General features: G+C 44.9%; 1 protein-coding gene across 2 annotated transcripts in view; it reads left to right on the top strand.

Annotated features, from left to right (window-relative positions):
* Nucleotides 1-16555: 16555 nt before the first annotated feature.
* The window catches only part of AP3B2 (adaptor related protein complex 3 subunit beta 2), a 124568-nt gene continuing 115491 nt past the window's right edge, over nucleotides 16556-25632 (top strand). Inside the window, exon 1 of one of the 2 annotated variants that reach the window (XM_069765750.1) lies at nucleotides 16556-16709. In XM_069765750.1, the coding sequence (XP_069621851.1) occupies nucleotides 16603-16709 (107 nt within the window). In that variant the 5' untranslated portion in view covers nucleotides 16556-16602. The remainder of the gene's footprint in view (nucleotides 16710-25632) is intronic. The other variant, XM_069765749.1, reaches the window with a different exon arrangement.

The following is a 25632-nucleotide window of genomic DNA, read 5'->3' as shown; positions in this document are numbered from 1 at the left end:
CCATTGCATAGGTTCAGGACTATGCTCAGAGGATACTGCCATATGGTGCACAGCTTTGCGCTCGCGCAGACGCCGATCAATCTGAATGGCTAGAGACATAGATTCGTTCAAACCGGAAGGCGTAGGAAAGCCCACCATAACATCTTTAAGGGTTTCAGAAAGGCCTTTTCTGAAAATAGCAGCCAGAGCCTCTTCATTCCATTTAGTGAGCACAGACCATTTTCTAAATTTCTGGCAGTATAACTCTGCTGCTTCCTGACCTTGACACAGGGCCAACAGTGTTTTCTCAGCATGCTCTACAGAATTAGGTTCGTCATACAATAATCCGAGCGCTTGAAAAAATGCGTCTACATTCAATAATGTCGGATCCCCTGTTTCAAGAGAAAAAGCCCAGTCTTGCGGTGTTATGAATAGGTAATTCAGAACCACAATGGACCTTGAAGTTCAGAGCACACAAGTGACCTGACAAAAACCACAAAACATAGGACGAGCTCTGAGACGTGGAAACTCTGCTGACCGCAATCCCTAAACCTATCAAACCACACTAGAGGCAGCCGTGGATTGCGCCTAACGCTCCCTATGCAACTCGGCACAGCCTGAGAAACTAGCTAGTCCTGAAGATAGAAAAATAAGCCTACCTTGCCTCAGAGAAATTCCCCAAAGGAAAAGGCAGCCCCCCACATATAATGACTGTGAGTTAAGATGAAAATACAAACACAGAGATGAAATAGATTTAGCAAAGTGAGGCCCGACTTACTGAATAGACCGAGGATAGGAAAGATAGCTTTGCGGTCAACACAAAAACCTACAAACAACCACGCAGAGGGGCAAAAAGACCCTCCGCACCGACTAACGGTACGGAGGTGCTCCCTCAGCGTCTCAGAGCTTCCAGCAAGCAAGCAGAACCAAAAAAGCAAGCTGGACAGAAAATATAGCAACAAAAGGACACAAGCAGAACTTAGCTTATGCTGAGCAGACAGGCCACAGGAACGATCCAGGAGGAAGCAAGACCAATACTAGAACATTGACTGGAGGCCAGGATCAAAGCATTAGGTGGAGTTAAATAGAGCAGCACCTAACGACTTAACCTCATCACCTGAGGAAGGAAACTCAGAAGCTGCAGTACCACTCGTGACCACAGGAGGGAGCTTGATCACAGAATTCACAACAGTACCCCCCCCTTGAGGAGGGGTCACCGAACCCTCACCAGAGCCCCCAGGCCGACCAAGATGAGCCATATGAAAGGCACGAACAAGATCGGCAGCATGGACATCAGAGGCAAAGACCCAGGAATTATCTTCCTGACCATAACCCTTCCACTTAACCAGATACTGGAGTTTCCGTCTCGAAACACGAGAATCCAAAATCTTCTCCACTATATACTCCAACTCCCCCTCCACCAAAACCGGGGCAGGAGGATCAACAGATGGAACCACAGGCGCCACGTATCTCCGCAACAATGACCTATGGAATACGTTATGGATGGAAAAAGAATCTGGAAGGGTCAAACGAAAAGACACAGGATTAAGAACCTCAGAAATCCTATACTGGCCAATGAAACGAGGCTTAAACTTAGGAGAGGAAACCTTCATAGGAATATAACGAGATGACAACCAAACCAAATCCCCAACACGAAGTCGGGGACACACACAGCGTCTGCGATTAGCGAAACGTTGAGCCTTCTCCTGGGACAAGGTCAAATTGTCCACTACATGAGTCCAAATCCGTTGCAACCTGTCCACCACAGTATCCACACCAGGACAGTCCGAAGACTCAACCTGCCCTGAAGAGAAACGAGGATGGAACCCAGAATTGCAGAAAAACGGTGAAACCAAGGTAGCCGAGCTGGCTCGATTATTAAGAGCGAACTCAGCCAACGGCAAAAAGGACACCCAATCATCCTGATCAGCAGAAACAAAACATCTCAGATATGTTTCCAAGGTCTGATTGGTTCGTTCAGTCTGGCCATTTGTCTGAGGATGGAAAGCCGAGGAAAAAGACAAATCAATGCCCATCCTAGCACAAAAGGCTCGCCAAAACCTCGAAACAAACTGGGAACCTCTGTCAGAAACGATGTTCTCTGGAATGCCATGTAAACGAACCACATGCTGGAAGAACAATGGCACCAAATCAGAGGAGGAAGGTAATTGAGACAAGGGTACCAAATGGATCATCTTAGAGAAGCGATCACAAACTACCCAAATGACCGACATCTTTTGAGAGACGGGGAGATCCGAAATAAAATCCATAGAGATATGTGTCCAAGGCCTCTTTGGGATCGGCAAGGGCAAAAGCAACCCACCGGCACGAGAACAGCAGGGCTTAGCCCGAGCACAAATCCCACAGGACTGCACAAAAGAACGCACATCCCGCAACAGAGACGGCCACCAAAAGGATCTAGCCACCAAATCTCTGGTACCAAAGATTCCAGGATGACCAGCCAACACCGAACAATGAACCTCAGAGATAACTTTATTCGTCCACCTATCAGGGACAAACAGTTTCTCTGCTGGGCAACGATCAGGTTTATTAGCCTGAAATTTTTGCAGCACCCGCCGCAAATCAGGGGAGATGGCAGACACAATTACTCCCTCTTTGAGAATACCCGCCGGCTCAGGCAAACCCGGAGAGTCGGGCACAAAACTCCTAGACAGGGCATCCGCCTTCACATTTTTAGAGCCCGGAAGGTACGAAACCACAAAGTCAAAACGGGAGAAAAACAGCGACCAACGAGCCTGTCTAGGATTCAACCGTTTGGCAGACTCGAGATAAGTCAAGTTCTTGTGATCAGTCAAGACCACCACGCGATGCTTAGCTCCTTCAAGCCAATGACGCCACTCCTCGAATGCCCACTTCATGGCCAGCAACTCTCGATTGCCAACATCATAATTTCGCTCAGCAGGCGGAAACTTCCTGGAAAAGAAGGCGCATGGCTTCATCACCGAGCAATCAGCACCTCTTTGCGACAAAACAGCCCCCGCTCCAATTTCAGAAGCATCAACGTCAACCTGGAACGGAAGCGAAACATCTGGTTGACACAACACAGGGGCAGAAGAAAAACGACGCTTTAACTCTTGAAAAGCTTCCACAGCAGCAGAAGACCAATTGACCACATCAGCACCCTTCTTGGTCAAATCGGTCAATGGTTTAGCAATACTAGAAAAATTACAGATGAAGCGACGATAAAAATTAGCAAAGCCAAGGAACGTTTGCAGACTCTTCAGAGATGTCGGCTGAGTCCAATCATAAATGGCCTGGACCTTAACAGGGTCCATCTCGATGGTAGAAGGGTAAAAAATGAACCCCAAAAATGAAACCTTCTGAACACCAAAGAGACACTTTGATCCCTTCACAAACAAAGAATTAGCACGCAGGACCTGGAACACCATTCTGACCTGCTTCACATGAGACTCCCAATCATCCGAGAAGACCAAAATATCATCCAAGTATACAATCAGGAATTTATCCAGGTACTCTCGGAAGATGTCATGCATAAAGGACTGAAATACTGATGGAGCATTGGCAAGTCCGAATGGCATAACCAGGTACTCAAAATGGCCCTCGGGCGTATTAAAAGCAGTTTTCCATTCATCGCCCCGTTTAATACGCACAAGATTATATGCACCATGAAGATCTATCTTGGTGAACCAACTAGCCCCCTTAATCCGAGCAAACAAACCAGATAGCAGCGGCAAGGGGTACTGAAATTTGACCGTGATTTTATTTAGAAGGCGGTAATCAATACAAGGTCTCAGCGAACCATCCTTCTTGGCCACAAAAAAGAACCCTGCTCCCAATGGCGACGACGACGGCCGAATATGACCCTTCTCCAAGGATTCTTTTACGTAACTCCGCATAGTGGCATGCTCAGGTATAGATAAATTAAACAGTCCACCCTTAGGAAACTTACTACCAGGAATCAACTCGATAGCACAATCACAATCCCTATGCGGAGGTAGGGCATTGGACTTGGGCTCATCAAATACATCCCGGTAATCAGACAAGAACTCTGGGACCTCAGAAGGGGTGGATGATGAGATAGACAGAAATGGAACATCACCATGTACCCCCTGACAACCCCAGCTGGACACAGACATTGATTTCCAATCTAATACTGGGTTATGGACTTGTAGCCATGGCAACCCCAACACGACCACATCATGCAGATTTTGCAACACCAGAAAGCGAATATCCTCCTGGTGCGCAGGAGCCATGCACATGGTCAGCTGGGTCCAATACTGAGGCTTATTCTTGGCCAAAGGCGTAGCATCAATTCCTCTCAATGGAATAAGACACTGCAAGGGCTCCAAGACAAACCCACAGAGCCTAGCAAACTCCAAGTCCATCAAATTCAGGGCAGCGCCTGCATCCACAAATGCCATGACAGAATAGGAAGACAAAGAGCAGATCAAAGTAACGGACAAAAGAAATTTTGACTGTACCGTACCAATGGTGGCAGACTTAGCGAACCGCTTAGTGCGCTTAGGACAATCGGAGATAGCATGAGTGGAATCACCACAGTAGAAACATAGCCCATTCTGACGTCTGTGTTCCTGCCTTTCAGCTCTGGTCAAAGTCCTATCGCACTGCATAGGCTCAGGTTTATGCTCAGATAATACCGCCAAATGGTGCACAGATTTACGCTCACGCAAGCGTCGACCGATCTGAATGGCCAAAGACATAGACTCATTCAGACCAGCAGGCAAGGAAATCCCACCATGACATCCTTAAGGGCTTCAGAGAGACCCTTTCTGAAGATTGCTGCCAAAGCACATTCATTCCATTGAGTGAGCACAGACCACTTTCTAAACTTCTGACAATAAATCTCTATCTCATCCTGACCCTGACACAGAGCCAGCAAAGTTTTCTCTGCCTGATCCACTGAATTAGGTTCATCGTACAGTAATCCGAGCGCCAGAAAAAACGCATCAATATTACATAATGCAGGATCTCCTGGCGCAAGGGAAAATGCCCAGTCTTGAGGGTCGCCACGTAATAAAGAAATAATAATCTTAACTTGTTGAACTGGGTCACCAGAGGAGCGAGGTTTCAACGCCAGAAACAGTTTGCAATTATTTTTGAAACTCAGAAATTTAGCTCTATCTCCAGAAAACAAATCAGGAATAGGAATTTTTGGTTCTAACATAGAATTCTGAGCCACAAAGTCTTGAATATTTTGTACTCTTGCAGTGAGAAGATCCACACATGAAGACAGACCTTTAATGTCCATCACCACACCTGTGTCCTGAACCACACAAATGTCTAGGGGAAAAAAAGGCAAAACACAGTGCAAAGAAAAAAAATGGTCTCAGAACTTCTTTTTTCCCTCTATTGAGAAGCATAGTACTTTGGGCCTCCAGTACTGTTATGAATAGGTAATTCAGAACCACAATGGACCTTGAAGTTCAGAGCACACAAGTGACCTGACAAAAACCACAAAACATAGGACGAGCTCTGAGACGTGGAAACTCTGCTGACCGCAATCCCTAAACCTATCAAACCACACTAGAGGCAGCCGTGGATTGCGCCTAACGCTCCCTATGCAACTCGGCACAGCCTGAGAAACTAGCTAGTCCTGAAGATAGAAAAATAAGCCTACCTTGCCTCAGAGAAATTCCCCAAAGGAAAAGGCAGCCCCCCACATATAATGACTGTGAGTTAAGATGAAAATACAAACACAGAGATGAAATAGATTTAGCAAAGTGAGGCCCGACTTACTGAATAGACCGAGGATAGGAAAGATAGCTTTGCGGTCAACACAAAAACCTACAAACAACCACGCAGAGGGGCAAAAAGACCCTCCGCACCGACTAACGGTACGGAGGTGCTCCCTCTGCGTCTCAGAGCTTCCAGCAAGCAAGCAGAACCAAAAAAGCAAGCTGGACAGAAAATATAGCAACAAAAGGACACAAGCAGAACTTAGCTTATGCTGAGCAGACAGGCCACAGGAACGATCCAGGAGGAAGCAAGACCAATACTAGAACATTGACTGGAGGCCAGGATCAAAGCACTAGGTGGAGTTAAATAGAGCAGCACCTAACAACTTAACCTCATCACCTGAGGAAGGAAACTCAGAAGCCGCAGTACCACTCGTGACCACAGGAGGGAGCTTGATCACAGAATTCACAACATGCGGATCACCACGCAGCAAGGATATGATGATTTTCACCTGCTGAATGGGATCACCTGAAGAACGGGGTTACAAAGCAAAAAACAATTTGCAGTTATTTTTAAAGTTCAAAAACTTGGATCCATCCCCAAAGAACAAATCCGGAGTAGGAATTCTGGGCTCTAAAGCCGGAGTCTGGACAACATAGTCCTGGATACTCTGTACTCTTGCAGCCAGTTGATCCACACGAGAAAACAAACCCTGAGCATCCATGCCAGAGCATATATCCTGCACCACCCAGATATCAAGAGGAAAAAAGAGGCAAACCAGAGCACAGAAAAAAAAAATGGTTCAGAACTTTCTTTTCCTTCTTTTGAGATACATTTAATTCATTTTTGGCCACTTGTACTGTTATGATTTGGTGGTTTAGGAACAACATGAGACAAGCTCTGAAGGAGGTGGTATCTGTACTGACCGCAGACCCTGAACCTAGCAGCGCAACTAGAAATAGCCGTGGGGGGTACCTGACGCTCCCTAGACCCCTCGGCACAGCCTAAGATCTAACTTCCCCTAAAGATGGAAACAGGAAACCTATCTTGCCTCAGAGAAAATCCCCAAAGGAAAGATAGCCCCCCACAAATATTGACGGTGAGAGGAGGGGAAAATAACACACGCAGAGATGAAATCAGATTTTAGCATAGGAGGCCAGTCTAGCTTGATAGATAGGACAGGAAAGGATACTGTGCGGTCAGTATAAAAACTACAAAACAATCCACACAGAGTTTACAAAATCTCCACACCTGACTAAAGGTGTGGAGGGTAAATCTGCTTCCCAGAGCTTCCAGCTAACAGAAAAAATCCATAATGACAAGCTGGACAAAAATAGAATGCACAGAACAATAAGTCCACAACATGTGGACTGAAATGAGCAAAGCCAGAACTTATCTTTGCAGAACTGGTCAGGAAACCAGGTGAATCCAAGCAGAGATGTGAATCCAGCCAGAAAACAGCCACTGATGTGCCTAAACATTGAAACCCCCCACAAGTGACACCATTTTGGAACGTAAACCCTCTAAGGAACTCATCTAGATGTGTTGTGAGAACTTTGAACCCCCAAGTGTTTCACTACAGTTTATAACACAGAGCCGTGAAAATAACAAATTCTTTTTTTTTTCACAAAAATTATTTTTTAGCCCCCAGTTTTGTATTTTTCCAAGGTTGACAGTTAAAATTGAACACCAAATGTTGTTGTCCAATTTGTCCTGAGTACGCTGATACCCAATATGTGGGGGGAACCTCCGTTTGGGCGCATGGCAGAGCTCAGAAGGGAAGGAGCGCCATTTGGAATGCAGACTTTGATATAATGGTCTGCGGGTGTTATGTTGCGTTTGCAGCGCCCCTGATGTAGCTAAACAGTTAAAAAAAAACACAAGTGACCCAATTTTGGAAACTAGACCCCCCATGGAACTTATCTAGATGTGTGGTGAGATCTTTGAATGCCCAAGTGCTTCACAGAAGTTTATAATGCAGAGTCGTGAAAATTAAAAATATTTTTTTTCAACAAAAAATATTTTTTAGCCCCCAAGTTTTTATTTTCACAAGTGTAACAAGAGAAATTGGACCCCAATAGTTGTTGTCCAATTTGTTCTGAGTATGCTGGTACCCCATGTATGGGGGAGACCACTGTTTGGGCGCACGGCAGAGCTCGGAAGGGAAGGAGCGCCGTTTTGGAATGCAGACTTTGATATAATGGTCTGCGGGCGTTATGTTGCGTTTGCAGAGTTCCTGACAGGCCCGGACTGGCCATTGGGCAATTCTGGCAAATGCCAGAAGGGCCTGTCTGGTCATGGGCTGCCTTGTATGTTATGTTGTTAGCAGAATCAGTGTTCTCAAGACTCCCATACGGTTAACAGTTGTGATGGAGCACAAAGTCACTGACTCCGTCACTTACCCCAGCGGGCCACAGGTATCATTAGAAATATTGCTCTTGTAAATCTTGCTTTCCTCCATCCATGATAATGTTAATAACATATCCCCATCTGTTGCTTGGAAATGGGACAACATGGGCCTGTGTAATTGCAAATGCCAGGGCTGAATTTCAGTCCCAGTCCGTACCTGGTTCCTGATATACCTAAACAGTAGAAACCCCCCACAAGTGACCCCATTTTGGAAACTAGACCCCCCAAGGAACTTATCTAGATGTGTAGTGAGAACTTTGAATGCCCAAGTGCTTCACAGAAATTTATAATGCAGAGTCGTGAAAATAAAAAATATTTGTTTTTCCACAAAAAGATTTTTTAGCCCCCCAAGTTTTTATTTTTACAAGGGTAACAGGAGAAATTGGACCGCAAAAGTTGTTGTCCAATGTGTCCTGAGTACGCTGATACCCCATATGTTAAGGTAAACCCCTGTTTGGGCGCACGGGAGAGCTCGGAAGGGAAGGAGCACTGTTTTGCTTTTTCAACACAGAATTGGCTGGAATTGAGATCGGACGCCAAGTCGCGTTTGGAGAGCCCCTGATGTGCCTAAACAGTGGAAACCCCCCAATTATAACTGAAACCCTAATCCAAACACACCCCTAACCCTAATCTCAACGGTAACCTTAACCACACCCCTAACCCTGACACACTCCTAACCCTAATCAAAACCCTGTTCCCAACCGTAAATGTAATCCAAACCCTAACCCTAACTTTAGCCCCAACCCTAACCCTAACTTTAGCCCCAACCCTAACCCTAACTTTAGCCCCAACCCTAACCCTAGCCCCAACCCTAACCCTCGCCCTAACCATAGCCCTAACCCTAGCCCTAACCCTAGCACTAACACTAACCCTAGCCCTAGCCCTAACCCTAATGGGAAAATGGAAATAAATACATTTTTTTAATTTTTGAATTTTTCCCTAACTAAGGGGGGATATAGGGGGGTTTGATTTACTATTTATAGCGGGTTTTCTAGCGGATTTTTATGATTGGCAGCCGTCACACACTAAAAGACGCTTTTTATTGCAAAAAATATTTTTTGCGTTACCACATTTTGAGAGCTATAATTTTTCCATATTTTGGTCCACAGAGTCATGTGAGGTCTTGCTTTTTGCGGGATGAGTTGACGTTTTTATTGGTAACATTTTCGCGCACATGACATTTTTTGATCGCTTTTTATTCCGATTTTTGAGAGGCAGAATGACCAAAAATCAGCTATTCATGAATTTTTTTTTTTTTTTTTTTTGGGGGGGGGGCGTTTATATCGTTTTGCGTTTGGTAGAATAGATAAAGCAGTTTTATTCTTCGGGTCAGTACGATTACAGCGATACCTCATTTATATCATTTTTTTATGTTTTGGCGCTTTTATACGATAAAAACTATTTTATAGAAAAAATTATTTTTGCATTGCTTTATTCTGAGGACTATAACTTTTTTATTTTTTCGCTGATGATGCTGTGTGGCGGCTCTTTTTTTTGCGGGACAAGGTGACATTTTCAGCGGTGCCATGGTTATTTATCTCAGTTTTTTTGATCGCGTGTTATTCCACTTTTTGTTCGGTGGTATGATAATAAAGCGTTGTTTTTTGCCTCTTTTTTTTTTACGGTGTTCACTGAAGGAGTTAACTAGTGGGACAGTTTTATAGGTCGGGTCGTTACAGACGCGGCAATACTAAATATGTGTACTTTTATTGTTTTTCTTTTTTTATTTAGATAAAGGAATGTATTTATTGGAACAATATTTTTTTATTATTATTATTATTTATTTAGGATTTTTTTTTTTTTTTTTTTACATATGTACATTTTTTTGTTGTTGCTTTTTTCCTTTGCCCCAGGGGGGACATCACAGTAAAGTGACAGATCGCTGATCTGACACTTTGCTGTGCACTGTGTCAGATCAGCGATCTGATGTGCACATCAGGGAGGCTTCCCAGGCGCCTGCTCTGAGCAGGCGCTGTGAGTGTGAAGCCACCTCCCTGCAGGACCAGGATGCAGCTCCGTGGCCATTTTGGATCCGGGCCTACTACAGGGAGGAGGTAAGAGACCCTCGCAGCAACGTGATCACATCGCGTTGCTCCGAGGGTCTCAGGGAAGCACGCAGGGAGCCCCCTCCCTGCGTGATGCTTCCCTATACCGCCGGAACACTGCAATCATGTTTGATCGTAGTGTGCCGGGGGTTAGTGTGCCGGGGGTGGTCCGTGACCGCTCCTGGCATATGGTGCCGGATGTCAGCTGCGATAGTCAGCTGACACCCATCCGCGATCGGCCGCGCTCCCCCCATGAGCGTGGCTGATCGCACTGGACGTACTATTCCGTCCTTGGGAAGTAGGGCCCACCCCACATGGACGGAATAGTATGTCCAATGGCAGAAAGGGGTTAATCCCATATGACGCACTATCCCGTTGAGGTGACCTGGGACTTAATTCCCAGGGACGGGATAGTACGTCATAGGCGATCGGCCGCGCTCTCAGGGGGAGCGCGGGCGATCACCGCCGGTTGTCAACTGATTATTACAGATGACATCCGGCAATATGTGCCAGGAACGGACCGCTACTGGAAAATTAACCCCCGGAACACTGCGATCAGATATGATCGCAGAGTTTTGGCAGCATAGGGAAGCATCGCGCAGGGAGGGGTCTCCCTGCGTGCTTCCCTGAGACACTAGGAACAACGTGATTGCGCTGTTCAGAAGGTCTCCTACGTCCTTCTCCCTGCAGGCCCTGGATCCAAAATGGCCGCGGGCCTCCTTCCGGGTCCTGCAGGTGGCTTGCAAGCGCCTGCTAAGAGCAGGCGCCGGCAAGCCTGCAGCACTGCCTGTCAGATCGCTGATCTCACACAGTGCTTTTCAAAGTGTCAGATCAGTGATCTGACATAATACAGCGATGTCCCACTCTTGGACAAAGTAAAAAAGTAAAAAAAAAAAAAATTTACATGTGTAAAAAAATAAATAAAATAAATTCCAAAATAAAGAAAAAAAAATATTGTTCAAATAAATATATTTCTTTATCTAAATAAAAAAACAATAAAAGTACACATAATTATTATCGCTGCGTCCGTAATGACCCGACCTATAAAACTGTCCCACTAGTTAACCCCTTCAGTGAACACCGTAAAAAAACAAAACAAAAATAAAAACGCTTTATTATCATACCGCCAAACAAAAAGTGGAATAACACGTGATCAAAAAGACGTATATAAATAAACATGGTACTGCTAAAAATGTCATCTTGTTCCGCAAAAAACGAGCCACTATACAGCATCATTAGGGAAAAAATAAAAAAGTTATAGTCCTCAGAATAAAGCGATGCAAAAATAATAATTTTTTTATATACAATAGTTTTTATCGTATAAAAGCGCCAAAACATAAAAAAAATAAAAATGAGGTATCGCTGTAATCGTACTGACCCGAAGAATAAAAGTGCGTTATCAATTTTACCAAACGCGGAACAGTATATGCGCCCCCCCAAAAGAAATTCATTAATTGCTGGTTTTTGGTCATTCTGCCTCACAAAAATCGGAATAAAAAGCGATCAAAAATTGTCACGTGCCCGGAAATGGTACCAATACAAACGTCAACTTATCCCGCAAAAAACAAGACCTCACATGACCCTGTGGACCAAAACATGGAAAAATTATAGCTTTCAAAATGTGGATACGCAAAAACTACATTTTGCAATAAAAAGGGTCTTTAAGTGTGTGACAGCTGCCAATCATAAAAATCCGCTAAAAACCCCGCTATAAATAGTAAATCAAATCCAGTAGGGATAGGGTTAGTGTTGGGGCTAAAGTTAGGGTTACGGCTACAGTTAAGGTTGGGGCTAAAGTTAGGGTTAGGGTTGGGGATAAAGTTAGGGTTAGTGTTGGGGCTAAAGTTAGGGTTAGGGTTGGGGCTAAAGTTAGGGTTAGGTCTACAGTTAGGATTGGGGCTACAGTTAGGGTTGGGGCTAAAGTTAGAGTTAGGGTTGGGGCTAAAGTTAGGGTTAGGGTTGGGGCTAAAGTTAGGGTTAGAGTTGGGGCTAAAGTTATTGTTTGGGCTAAAGTTAGGGTTAGGATTGGGGCTAAAGTTAGGGTTAGGGCTACAGTTAGGGTTGGGGCTAGATCTAGGGTTAGGGTTGGGGCTAAAGTTAGGGTTGGGGCTAAAGTTAGGGTTGGGCTAAAGTTAGGGTTAGGGTTGGGGCTAATCTTAGGGTTGGGGCTAGAGTTAGGGTTTGGATTTACGGTTGGGATTAGGGTTAGGGGTGTGTCAAGATTAGGGGTATAGTTAGGGCTATGGTTGGGATTATGGTTAGGGGTGTGTTGTAGTTAGGCGTGTGGTTAGGGTTGGGATTAGGTTAGGGGTGTGTTGGGGCTAGGGGTGTGGTTAGGGTTGGGATTAGGGTTAGGGGTGTGTCAGGGTAAGGGGTGTGGTTAGGGTTATGGTTGAGATTAGGGTTAGGGGTGTGTTGGAGTTAGGGGTGTGGTTAGGGTTGGGATGGGTGTGTTGTGGTTAGGGGTGTGGTTGAGATTAGGGTTAGGGGCGTGGGGTGTTAGGGGTGTGGTTAGGGTTATGGTTAGAGTTGGGATTAGGGTTAAGGATGTGTTCGGGTTAGGGTTGGAGTTAGAATTGAGGGGTTTCCACTGTTTAGGCACATCAGGGGCTCTTCAAACGCGACATGGCATCCGATCTCAATTCCAACCAATTCTGCGTTGAAAAAGTAAAAAAGTAAAACAGTGCTTCTTCCATTCTGAGCTCTCCCGTGCGCCCAAACAGGGATTTACCCCAACATATGGGGTATCAGTGTACTCAGGACAAATTGGACAACAACTTTTGTGGTCCAATTTCTCCTGTTACCCTTGGGAAAATAAAAAACTGGGGGCTAAAAAATAACTTTTGTGGGAAAAAAAGATTTTTATTTTCACGGCTCAGCGTTATAAACTGTAGTGAAACACTTGGGGGTTCAAAGTTATCACAACACATCTAGATAGGTTCCTTGGGGGGTCTAGTTTCCAGTATGGGGTCACTTGTGGGGGGTTTCTACTGTTTAGGTACATTAAGGGCTCTGTAAATGCAACGTGACGCTTGTAGACCAATCCAAGTCTGCATTCCAAACGGCGCTCCTTACCTTCCGAGCTTTGCCATGCGCCCAAATGGTGGTTCCCCCCACATATGGGGTACCAGCATACTCAGGACAAATTGGACAACTTTTGTGAGTCCAATTTCTCCTGTTACCCTTGGGAAAATACAAAACTGGGGGCTAAAACATAATTTTTGTGGAAAAAAAAAGGTTTTTTATTTTCACGGCTCTGCGTTATAAACTGTAGTGAAACTCTTGGGGGTTCAAAGTTCTCACAACATATCCAGATAAGTTCCTTAGGGGGTTTACTTTCCAAAATGGTGTCACTTCTGGGGAGTTTCCACTGTTAATAATAATAATAATTTTTATTTATATAGCGCCAACATATTCCGCAGCGCTTTACAAATTATAGAGGGGACTTGTACAGACAATAGACATTACAGCATAACAGAAATACAGTTCAAAACAGATACCAGGAGGAATGAGGGCCCTGCTCGCAAGCTTACAAACTATGAGGAAAAGGGGAGACACGAGAGGTGGATGACTGTTTAGGCACATCAGTGGCTCTCCAAACGCGACATGGCGTCCTATCTCAATTCCAGTCAATTTTGCAGCGAAAAGTCAAACAGCGCTCTTTCCCTTCTGAGCTCTGCCATGCGCTCAAACAGTGGTTTACCCCCACATATGGGATATCAGCGTACTCAGGACAAATTGCACAACAAGTTTTATGGTCCAATTTCTCCTGTTACCCTTGGGAAAATAAAAAACTGGGGGCTAAAAAATAACTTTTGTGGGAAAAAAAGATTTTTATTTTCACGGCTCAGCGTTATAAACTGTAGTGAAACACTTGGGGGTTCAAAGTTATCACAACACATCTAGATAGGTTCCTTGGGGGGTCTAGTTTCCAGTATGGGGTCACTTGTGGGGGGTTTCTACTGTTTAGGTACATTAAGGGCTCTGTAAATGCAACGTGACGCTTGTAGACCAATCCAAGTCTGCATTCCAAACGGCGCTCCTTACCTTCCGAGCTTTGCCATGCGCCCAAATGGTGGTTCCCCCCACATATGGGGTACCAGCATACTCAGGACAAATTGGACAACTTTTGTGAGTCCAATTTCTCCTGTTACCCTTGGGAAAATACAAAACTGGGGGCTAAAACATAATTTTTGTGGAAAAAAAAAGGTTTTTTATTTTCACGGCTCTGCGTTATAAACTGTAGTGAAACTCTTGGGGGTTCAAAGTTCTCACAACATATCCAGATAAGTTCCTTAGGGGGTTTACTTTCCAAAATGGTGTCACTTCTGGGGAGTTTCCACTGTTAATAATAATAATAATTTTTATTTATATAGCGCCAACATATTCCGCAGCGCTTTACAAATTATAGAGGGGACTTGTACAGACAATAGACATTACAGCATAACAGAAATACAGTTCAAAACAGATACCAGGAGGAATGAGGGCCCTGCTCGCAAGCTTACAAACTATGAGGAAAAGGGGAGACACGAGAGGTGGATGACTGTTTAGGCACATCAGTGGCTCTCCAAACGCGACATGGCGTCCTATCTCAATTCCAGTCAATTTTGCAGCGAAAAGTCAAACAGCGCTCTTTCCCTTCTGAGCTCTGCCATGCGCTCAAACAGTGGTTTACCCCCACATATGGGATATCAGCGTACTCAGGACAAATTGCACAACAAGTTTTATGGTCCAATTTCTCCTGTTACCCTTGGTAAAATAAAACAAATTGGAGCTGAATTAAATTTTTTGTGAAAAAAGTTAAATGTTAATTTTTTTTTAAATATTCCAAAAATTCCTGTGGAACACCTGAAGGGTTAATAAACTTCTTGAATGTGGTTTTGAGCACCTTGAAGGGTTCAGTTTTTAGAATGGTGTTACACTTGGATATTTTCTATCATATAGACCCCTCAAAGTGACTTCAAATGTGATGTGGTCCCTAAAAAAAAATGGTGTTGTAAAAATGAGAAATTACTGGTCAACTTTTAAAGGGAATATGTCGCCCCCAAAATCGAGTAAGGTAAGCCCACCGGCATAAGGGGCTTATCTACAGCATTCTGTAATGCTGTAGATAAGCCCCCGATGTATCCTAAAAGATGAGGAAAAAGAGGTTACTCACCCAGGGGCGTTCCCGCTGCGGTCCGGTCCGATGGGCGTCGCGGTCCGGTCCGGGGCCTCCCATCCACTTACGATGACGTCCTCTTCTGGTCTTCACGCTGCGGCTCCAGAGCAGGCATACTTTGTCTGCCCTGTTGAGGGCAAAGCAAAGTACTGCAGTGCGCAGGCGCCGGGAAAGGTCTGAGAGGCCCTGCGCCTGCGCACTGCAGTACTTTGCTCTGCCCTCAACAGGGCAGACAAAGCATGCCTGCTCTGGAGCCACGGCAGGAAGACAAGAAGAGGACATCATCTGATGAAGATGGGACACCCGGACCAGCAGTGGGATCGCCCCTGGGTGAGTATAATCTAACCTCTTTTTATCATATTTTTGGATACATCGGGGGCTTATCTACAGCATCACAGAATGCTGTAGATAAGCCCCTGATGCCGGTGGGCTTACCTCACCCTCGATTTTGGGGGTGACAGATTCCCTTTAACTCTTACAACTCCCTAACAAAAAAAAAAATTTGGTTCCAAAATTGTGCTGATGTAGACATGTGGAAAATGTTACTTATTATTTTGTGTGACATATCTCTGATTTAAGGGCATACAAATTCATAGTTGGAACATTGCGACATTTTCAAAATTTTCGCCAATTTTCTGCTTTTTCACAAATAAACGCAGGTAATATCAAAGAAATTTTACCACTATCATGAAGTACAATATGTCACGAGAAAACAATGTCAGAATCATCAGGATCCGTTGAAGCGTTCCAGAGTCATAACCTCATAAAGGGACAGTGGTCAGAATTGTAAAAATTGGCCCGGTCCATAACGTGCAAACCACCCTTGGGGGTAAAGGGGTTAATACTGAGCAGAATTAAATTCGATGTACCGGTTGATCCCTACACAACAGTCGCTCACATTGCCCCTTGTGTAAAGTATTTGCCCCCACCCCCTCCCCCGTCAAAGATAAACTCCTACGGAATAATTGTGGTGAAACCAAGGAATGAGAATTGACTCAAGAATTTGATAAATAAATTAAGTTGTGTTTGTAAAGATGTGTATAGCAAATAGAGAAAAGAGAAAAATAGAGAATAACGACCATGGGGAGGCATGGCGTGTGTGAGCCTGGGACCACCTGGGAGCTATGGGGGCACCAGCTTAGCCAGGGGAACTGCAGCCCCCCCCAAATCTAGTCACAGACTGACGGGCACGTGCGTAGCTGGACAGCCGCATGGCGCTGAGAGAGTTAAGGCAAGGAGGCAAGATTTCGGTGGAATCTCCTCCTCTGGTGACGTCAGCAGGGGCTGTATACTCCTGCCAGGCGCTGTCCGCACACACAGTGCTGAGCCATGTCCGCCAGCCCGGGGTACAGCGAGGAAAAGGGGGGCAGCCTGGGCGAGCCCGAGTATGGTCAGGACCCTGCCAGCGGGGGCATCTTCAGCAGCGACTACAAGAGGTACCATGGCCGGGCGGCGGGCACACTGCGATATTACCGTGCAGCATCGCCGGTGCTCGCCCCCCACACACAATGGAGGCTTGTGCTGGGCTAGGGGGATGGGGTTATCTCCTTCCAGGCCTACAGATGGCACAAAGGTGGCAGGGGCTTATAGTTCCAGGATCTGTCATTGTCCTGGTATGGGGGGATTCTGGGCCTACTGCATAGGGGGCATCGCCACCCTGTGGCCCCTGAGATCCCACACCTGGGCTGGGGCTGAAATGCAACCACAATAATGGTGACGTCAGAGGGGGCTGCTCACTTTCTTAGTGTAGGACCCAGGCCCAGTGTTATCTTTGTGGTTCTGCCCATACAGCACCACCAGGGTTGCCAACTTCACTTTTTATTTTTGTGGACATCACAGTCATACAATATTTTGACAGACACAATAAAAAACTCTAATAAATCATAGTGATTATAAGTGGTCCATGTCTGCCCCCCATAATTATGGTGTGAAGGCATCAGCTGCATACTGTAAAGTGATGATCATTACAGTCAAAATAATCTCTACAAGTTTCTTCAGGTTCCAAAAAAATCACGGACACCTTCATTATTTTTAACAAGAAGTGCCCTATGTTTACGGATTATCCTGGAAATTGTGGATTCTTGTTAACCCTGAGTAGCAGCCACCTCCTAAACATCACCTGGATCGTGACAACCCCCTCTAAGACTTGTGTAATAATTGAGACATCTTTGTATTTACAAATACGTGCCCTTTTAAAGGGGTTGTCTACTATAGGACTACCCCTTCTTACACTCAATGTTCCACCCCGATAAAATAAGTAAACCTATACTCACCTCCCGTGCCTCCTCCGTTCCAGCAGTGTTTGCACTCGCGGTCCCGGCACTGCGTTGCGGTGGAATGACACGTGATGCCCGGCGCCCAATCAGCTCTGGCGTCACTGTCTCCGTCTTCGGATAAACTGAACATGAAGAGGATGCCCGGGCTGCAGCTGATCCCTGACTCCCTCTTCATGTTTATTTCAGCAGGAGGCGGAAATAACGCCAGCGCAGATTGGGAATCACGTGTCATTTCACCGCATCACAGCCCGTAGATTCGCATTGGTGAGTTTGATTCATGGATTGGATCAAAATCGGAATGTCCTCGTGGTTTAGTGCCGACCACTCTATCCCCCCAAAAAACACACCAACATGTGGACTGCCCAATAAACTATAATGGGGGCGAGTTCTATAAGATAGAAGAAATATGCAAAAAACTGATGTCTGCATGAGATCTTCTTCGCAGACTAAACGTTATATTATGTACGTGCTTTACTCCAATCTGCACAGAAATATCCTAAATGGGACGATTAGACGAGGAATACACACCGCTACATTTCCTACCGTAGAAAAGCAATTGTTGCACAATAAAGCCTTGCTACTATGTATCATAGTGCACAATTGTTACTAAATACTGCACTGTCTCACTGAAATACATGTATAACCATAGATGTGACATAATGCAATGACTCCAATGCTGAAAAATATCAGCTTGCTACTTCAATTCCGGCCACATCGTTACATGTATAGCAAGGTAAAAAATAAGCCACATAGATTGTTTCCATTATATTTGTCTACAGGCTTAAGCTATTGATGACCTCTCTTTAGGATAGGTCATAAATATCAGATTAGTGGGGTCTGACACCCTCCGATCAGCTGTTATAAGCTGGATGTGAACAGTGAATGGTGCTGATCAGCGCAGCTCTGTTCACCGTGTAGTTGCCATTCACTTCAATAGGAGCTGAGCTGCAGTATTCACAAACGCCCACTCCGCAGTGATTTTTATGTTTTTTTTTATTTTAATACTTTTTATTTTTTTACTGTGCTTACTACTTTTGGGGGGGTTTGTAAGAAGCTAGATTAGCATACTCTGCATTATGCTGATCACAGATACCAGTGATCTAATGCCTGCTTGGTATTAGATCATCATCAGCAGGGATCAGCATATGGAAGAATTCTGGGATAATACAGATCCTATTCTCCCAGCATGCTCTCCTCCAGTCTGACATTTCAGCTGCTGGTCACATTAGGAGGAATTGTATGACACAGTTTTAGCGTGATCTATTTTGAGCAGTCATCCAGGTTTGAGACAGAAGTCTGCAGTCACTTACTGTGACTCTCGACTGATGACATCACGCACTGCCAGTGCGAGTGAGCGGTCACATGACCTCATAAATACAATTTATTTACTTGCGGTCACATGTCGAACATACATATTCAGCTTTGCTCCATAGAAGTGAATTCTGATACGACTAGTTGGCATGTGACCGCAAGCATGCCAATCACACATGCGGTCGTGTGACCATCAGGTCGCACTGGTAATGCTGGGGACAGTGTGCACACCGCATGCTGTCATGATTCAGCAGACTTTTGTGTCTAATGCCCAGAAAAGCCTTTTAATGCAAAGCAGTTTTGCAGCATCATCTGTTAGTAAAAATGACAAAACATAGCTGCCATTTAGATGGTAGATATACATATATTGTTTGTGTATGGACGGGGTCAATCATTTCATCCAGAAATGTAATTACAAACAGGATACTCAATATTTATGAATCAAGTCCTTAAGCTGGTTTTCTTAGAAAATCTGGAGAATGTCATAGAGCGCTAGATCATGCATGACGGTTGTATCTATGCCCCTTCCTTTTATCCTTTCCTATCCCTTGGTTGGACTTGATGGATGTGTGTCTTTTTTTAACCGTATTAACAATGTAAGTAAAAAAAAAATAACCATAACATACCAATTGAACCCCATGCCGCTCCTCCACCACTGCTTCAGTGGTCCCCACCAGTCCTGCAGTGATGATGTCCCATCTATTATTCAGGTCACCTCTGCAGTCACACACTGTTCTCAGTAATTATGTGCCATACATGCCAAAGTCACCCAAATCCACTGGTGGGCTGCAGCAGTGTCAGGTAATGATGGATGTGACATCATCCCGGCAGAGACCACCAGCCGCAATAAGTAAGTAATGATTGACTATTTCCTTCTCTTGGACAACTTTACCAAATCCCATAAGCCCCTTTAAACTCTGAGGCTGTCTCCCCTGAAGTAGAAATATCCAGTTTGATTCTCTACTGTAGGAGGATAAAAAAAACAACACTCTCCCATTGTTATGTTTATTTTCATTTTTTAGCACTTCTTCAGCACACTGCAGCCATTTTTGTGGTAAGTTAGTTACATCCTTACATCTAAGGGTACTTTCACAATAGCGTTTTTTTTAATACGTCGCAATGCGTCGTTTAGGGGAAAAAACGCATCCTGCAAAGTTGTTTGCAGGATGCGTTTTTGCCCCATAGAGTAACATTACTGACGCATTGCGACGTATTGACACACGTCACAACCGTCGTGCGACGGTTGCGCAGTGTTGTGGCGTACCGCAGCGAGCAAAAAACGTTAAATGTAACGTTTTTTGCTCCAGACGGACCGCTTTTTCCGACCGCGCATGCGTGGCCGGAACTCTGCCCCCACCTCCCCACACCTCACAATGGGGCAGCGGATGCGCCGGAGAATGCATCCGCTGCACCCGTTGTGCGGCGCTAACAACGCTAGCGTCGGAATCTCGGCCCGACGCAATGCGACGGGCCGAATTCCGACGCTAGTGTGAAAGTAGCCTTACGTCCTGCTAGCTCTCCCTCTGTTCCTCTAGGCTACATTTCCACAGAGGATGGGCTCGATGTGTCCCACAGTCCACACATTCCCACAGACTGTGCCCGCTTACTCCACCTACAAAGCACTACCCTAAGCAAGGGCGAAACTAGAATAAGTGCAGGGGTTCCAATCCCACTGGGGCCCCGGAGCCTAGAGAGCCCAAAGGGTCCCTTTGGCCCATATGAAAAGACTATGAATATTGAATAACTGCGATAGTTGGGAGCCCTGTTGGAGATTTTGCATTGGGTCCCGCGAGTTTCAAGTTACGTCACTGATCCTAAGACTCTTTGTATATGGCTAAATCCCTATTCTTTCTCCATAGTATGCCTCCCACTTCATCTAATACGCATTGTCCTGAAATCCTCAGTAATGATTCATATAGTCATATAGTGTATTCATACATTATAATGTAATGACGCACTCTTAAATGCCCAGCACCACCTCTCTGGGCAAAGTTCATATGATAAATTGACTTGTTCTCTGTGCATCCTGCAGTGCTCTCCCAGCCTGTGCACATCCCCAGTCACTGTAAGCTTGCTGCAGATCACGGGCTGTGCTCCTTATAATAATCACCATACAGAGCACACTGTTGTGAGAGCTGCTTGTTTAGCAAACGCACAGGCAGCAAATCTCTGTACTTTGAATGGATTGTAGCAGGAAATAAGAAGATGGACAGACGTCACATCACCAAATGTGACAGATCAGAAACATAATAGAATTTTAACAGCAAAGAAATTAGGAAGTTTCTTAATTAATGTTAGGCCTTAATCTTAATCTTAACCCATTTATGGTGTTTATTTCTAAGATTTTCACAACTTAGTGGACTTATCTATTTTTGATACCCTGTATGATTAAAACAAATATTTTAATGCAATTGATAGAATGGATGCATTAAAATACACCACAACTCTTAACTGCTGTCTTAGGCTATGTTCACATTAGCGTCGGCGACGCAACGCACGACGCACAAAAAACGCGCGCAAAAACGCTGCGTTTTGCGACGCGTGCGTCGTTTTTTGACAAAAATCAGACGCACGAAAAATGCAACTTGTTGCATTTTCTTGCGTCCGACGCTAGCGTCGGAAACGACGCACGTGTCGAAAAACGCCACCCAAAAAACGCACGCGTCCCCTATGTTAAACATAGGGGCGCGTCGCCGCTGCGTCGCCGACGCAACAGCGACGCACATTAGCGCAACGCTAATGTGAACGTAGCCTAATTCTGCTTTCTAAAGTGCATGCAGTTCAACACATGTATTTCTTGCAATATAAGGAATTAATTTCCACCATAGATATTTATGGCTTAGCCACAAGATCTGACATAAATGTCTGGCCAATGCCGATTGCAAGTAACTTCAGAATGTGGGTTCCGCAATCCCAAGAGCTACCTATGCGATACATTTCTCAACATTGAAATTGGAATATTCAGAACGGTAAGGTGTGGTATTATGGGAATCACAGGATGAATAGACATGTTAGTAATATGCAAATTATAAAAAAAATGGAAAGAAAAAAATTTCAAAACATTTCCATTCATTCCATGAGTACAGAAATGCACACCTAGACTTGCTATCATTGTTGTCAGTAAGGGTTGTCTGAGGGATGTTCTGCAATGCTGAGTGAATTTGGGCACTCAAATTATCAAGATCCACTATTGGAATATATCTTTGCAATTCCATATGTGTTTGATGGGAACAAGTCCGGAGATGCTGTAGGCCATGCTAGCACCTTTAGGCTACACAAGCTGTGCTTAGTTTAGTCATGGAACTAGTGCTACGACCACTTCCACAAAGTGTCCCAGTAGCTATTTTTCATTTGACCCACTAAAGAATGCATTAGAATGTGGCTATATTATGCTGATGATATATTGTATGTACACTAGGTCAACAATATAACAATGTTCAAACATATAGCAATGTTCATTCTTTTAGTTGAAATTTAAAAATTCAAATTGTCTAGTTGTCCTAGCTGGGTGACAAGGATACTGTGTCTCGAAAGCATGAGTTTTTATACATGTTCACAATGGTAAAACCACAAAACCTGAAAAATAAGTAGTCGTTACAAATATAAACATAGCTGCATGGTAAGTACAAACAGCCCACAAGATGGTGCTTTAGGTATGTAAAGTGTCTTTCCACACTGCATATTAGGTGGCACAGATATTTGGTGCATCTCGTTCTCAGTAAAGGAGGTACCAGAGATTGGATATCCACTAAATGTTATATTAGAGAATTGCCATATGCTTTTTATGATTTTCTTTTGTAATTCTTAATTTTTAAGTGTTGTTAAGTCAAAAACACCGACACTTTAAAGCAAACCTGTCATCAGGATTTTGCTAAGTAAACTACTGGCATTGGCAGGTTGTTACGCTGATTAAAATGATACATGGGTTGAAGAAATCTGTCTCGTGGTTCTTGTGTAATCAGTGTTAGAAGTTTTCAGTTAATGAGGTGCTCGCGCTCCGAGGCGGGACTTTGGGCGGCTCTTTTTTTCATGCTCTGGGCTCATTGTCATCATTCTGGCTTAAGTGACAGGTCACTGAACCTTCAGTTACCTGCCCTCTATTTTAAATATTGCACTTGCGTAGATTAATAGCATCGCTTGCAGATAGATGCTATTGCAAGCTAAACATTCCCAGATCCTTTAACTGTTTCTTGTAGCACTTACTTTACAGTCCGCTCCCCATCCTGGCAGCTCTTCTCTGAACTTGCTCCAGTTTTTCAATGTCTTTTTTAAAGGGAACCTGTCACCCCGTTTTTTCAGATTGAGATAAAAATACTGTTAAATAGGGCCTGCGCTGTGCGTTACAATAGTGTATGTAGTGTACCCTGATTCCCCACCTATGCTGCGAAATACATTACCAAAGTCATCGGTGGGGGCGGCCATCATCCTGAGGCCGCGTGTGCGCAGATGGAGTGCTCTGCTGCACGGGGCTGCACGGGGCTTCTGCTGCATCTCGGCTTCGGGAAAATGGCCGCTGCGATCTCCATCTGCGCACGCGGCATCCCGCGGCCATTTTCCTGAAGCCTCGTGCAGCAGAGCACTCCATCTGCGCACGCACGGCCTCAGGAAGATGGCCGCCCCCACCGATGACAAGGGTAATAGCGCAGATCACGCGCTTTTTCTTCACCTGCGCGCAGTGGATTCGGCACTTGGACATGCGCACACCACTACGCCACCAACGGAAAGCTGGGGAAGAAACAGCGATGTCACCACGCCCACCCGACCTGACCAGCCTGATTGACAGGCGAAAACGGCGACTTTGGTAATGTATTTCGTAGCATAGGTGGGGAATCAGGGTACACTACATACACTATTGTAACGCACAGCGCAGGCCCTATTTAACAGTATTTTTATCTCAATCTGAAAAAACGCGGTGACAGGTTCCCTTTAAAATGTGGTTGTCAGGAATCATTAAGTTTCATGACAGCTCTGGTTCTGCTGAAATTTAAATGTTTTCTTCCTTTGGTTCAGCAAGAGTTAATGTCAGTCTCTTGCTGGCAGTTTTGTTTAGCTTCCTCAGCTAATAATGGTTGTTATCCACTCCCACCTCCCTTTAAATAGTCAAATGACCCTTCAGCTGATTGTCGGTTACAGAGTTCTTCTTCTATGCAGGCCATCTAGGTGTGTGGAGCTTCCCAGTGACTGTGATTGAGTTCTGATTCCTGGTGCAGTTTTCTCTGCTGCTGTGGAGTTTAGCAGCAGAGCCTGAGCAGAGTATTTTCCTTTTGTCTGTCCCCTGTTTGTCTCTTCCCCTGTGTGTTTTCATCTGCAGTTGCAAGGCTAGCGTCCTTGCTGGCCAGTGCACTAGCCAGGGAATTCTGTGGTGACAGTCAGGGACTAGGCACGTGACGGCGGCAGAGGGAAGGACACATGCATAGGGCGTTAGGGAAGTTTAGGGACAGGTACAGGTTTGTGTCAGGAGGAGTCCTATTCCCCACTAGTGACCGTTAGGGCTTTCCTCCCCTTTTCCATTCCGTTGTATTTATTTGCTGTGTTGTACGCCAGACTTACCCATGTCCGAGCTCGACAGTGATACCCAGAAGTAGACACAGTATTCCAGATGAGGCCTGATCAAGGAGGAGTAGAGGGGGATAATTACTTTACGTCATCGAGACTCTATGCTTCTCTTAATACATCCTAAAACTGTGTTTGCATTTTTTGATGCTGCATCACACTGTTGACTCTTTTGCAGTCTGTGATCTGTTAGTGTACCCAAGTCTTTTTTACACGTGCTTTTACTTAGTTCTGTTCCTCCCATTCTGTAGGTGGGATTTTAGTTTTTCTTGCCCAGATGTAGAATCTTGTATTTATCCCTGTTAAATACCATTCTATTAGTCGCTGCCCATTGTTCAAGCTTATTTAGAGCCTTCTGAATATTTCTCTGTCTTCTCTAGTGTTAGCTATCCCGCCTAGCTTTGCATTGTCTACAAATGTGATCAGTTTACCTTCAGTTCCCTTATCTGGATCATTTATAAAAATGTTCAACAACACTGGGGCCAGGATAGAGACTTGTGGTACCCCACTTAAAACACTCTTCCAATTGGATGTGCAACCATTTGTTACCACTCTTTGAGTACGATCACTGAGGAAGTTATGAATCCACCTAACTTTAGCCTTGTCAATCCCATACTTAGGCATTTTTTCAGTAAGGCTAGTGTGAGATACTTTATCAAATGCTTTGCTGAAGTCGAGATATAGTATATCTACCATATTTCTCTTATCTACCCCGTTAGTGATTCCATCATAGAAGGAAATTGGATTAGTCTGGCAAGACTTGTTTCCTGCAAACCCATGATGGCTCCGGTTAATTACTGTATTTCTATCTAAGAACTTAAGGTACCGTCACACTAAGCGACGCTGCAGCGATACCGACAACGATGTCGATCGCTGCAGCGTCGCTGTTTGGTCGCTGGAGAGCTGTCACACAGACAGATCTCCAGCGACCAACGATCCTGAAGTCCCCGGGTAACCAGGGAAAACATCGGGTTACTAAGCGCAGGGCCGCGCTTAGTAACCCGATGTTTACCCTGGTTACCAGCGTAAAAGTTAAAAAAAAAAAAAGTACATACTTACCTACCGCTGTCTGTCCTCCGGCGCTGTGCTTCTCTGCACTCCTCTGCACTGACTGTGAGCACAGCGGCCGGAAAGCAGAGCGGTGACGTCACCGCTGGCTTTCCGGCCGCTGTGCTCACAGCCAGTGCAGGAGGAGTGCAGAGAAGCACAGCGCCGGGGA

Source organism: Ranitomeya imitator, chromosome 4 (genome assembly GCF_032444005.1).
Source record: "Ranitomeya imitator isolate aRanImi1 chromosome 4, aRanImi1.pri, whole genome shotgun sequence".
Lineage (NCBI taxonomy): Eukaryota > Metazoa > Chordata > Amphibia > Anura > Dendrobatidae > Ranitomeya > Ranitomeya imitator.
This window is presented reverse-complemented; position numbering and strand designations above follow the sequence as displayed.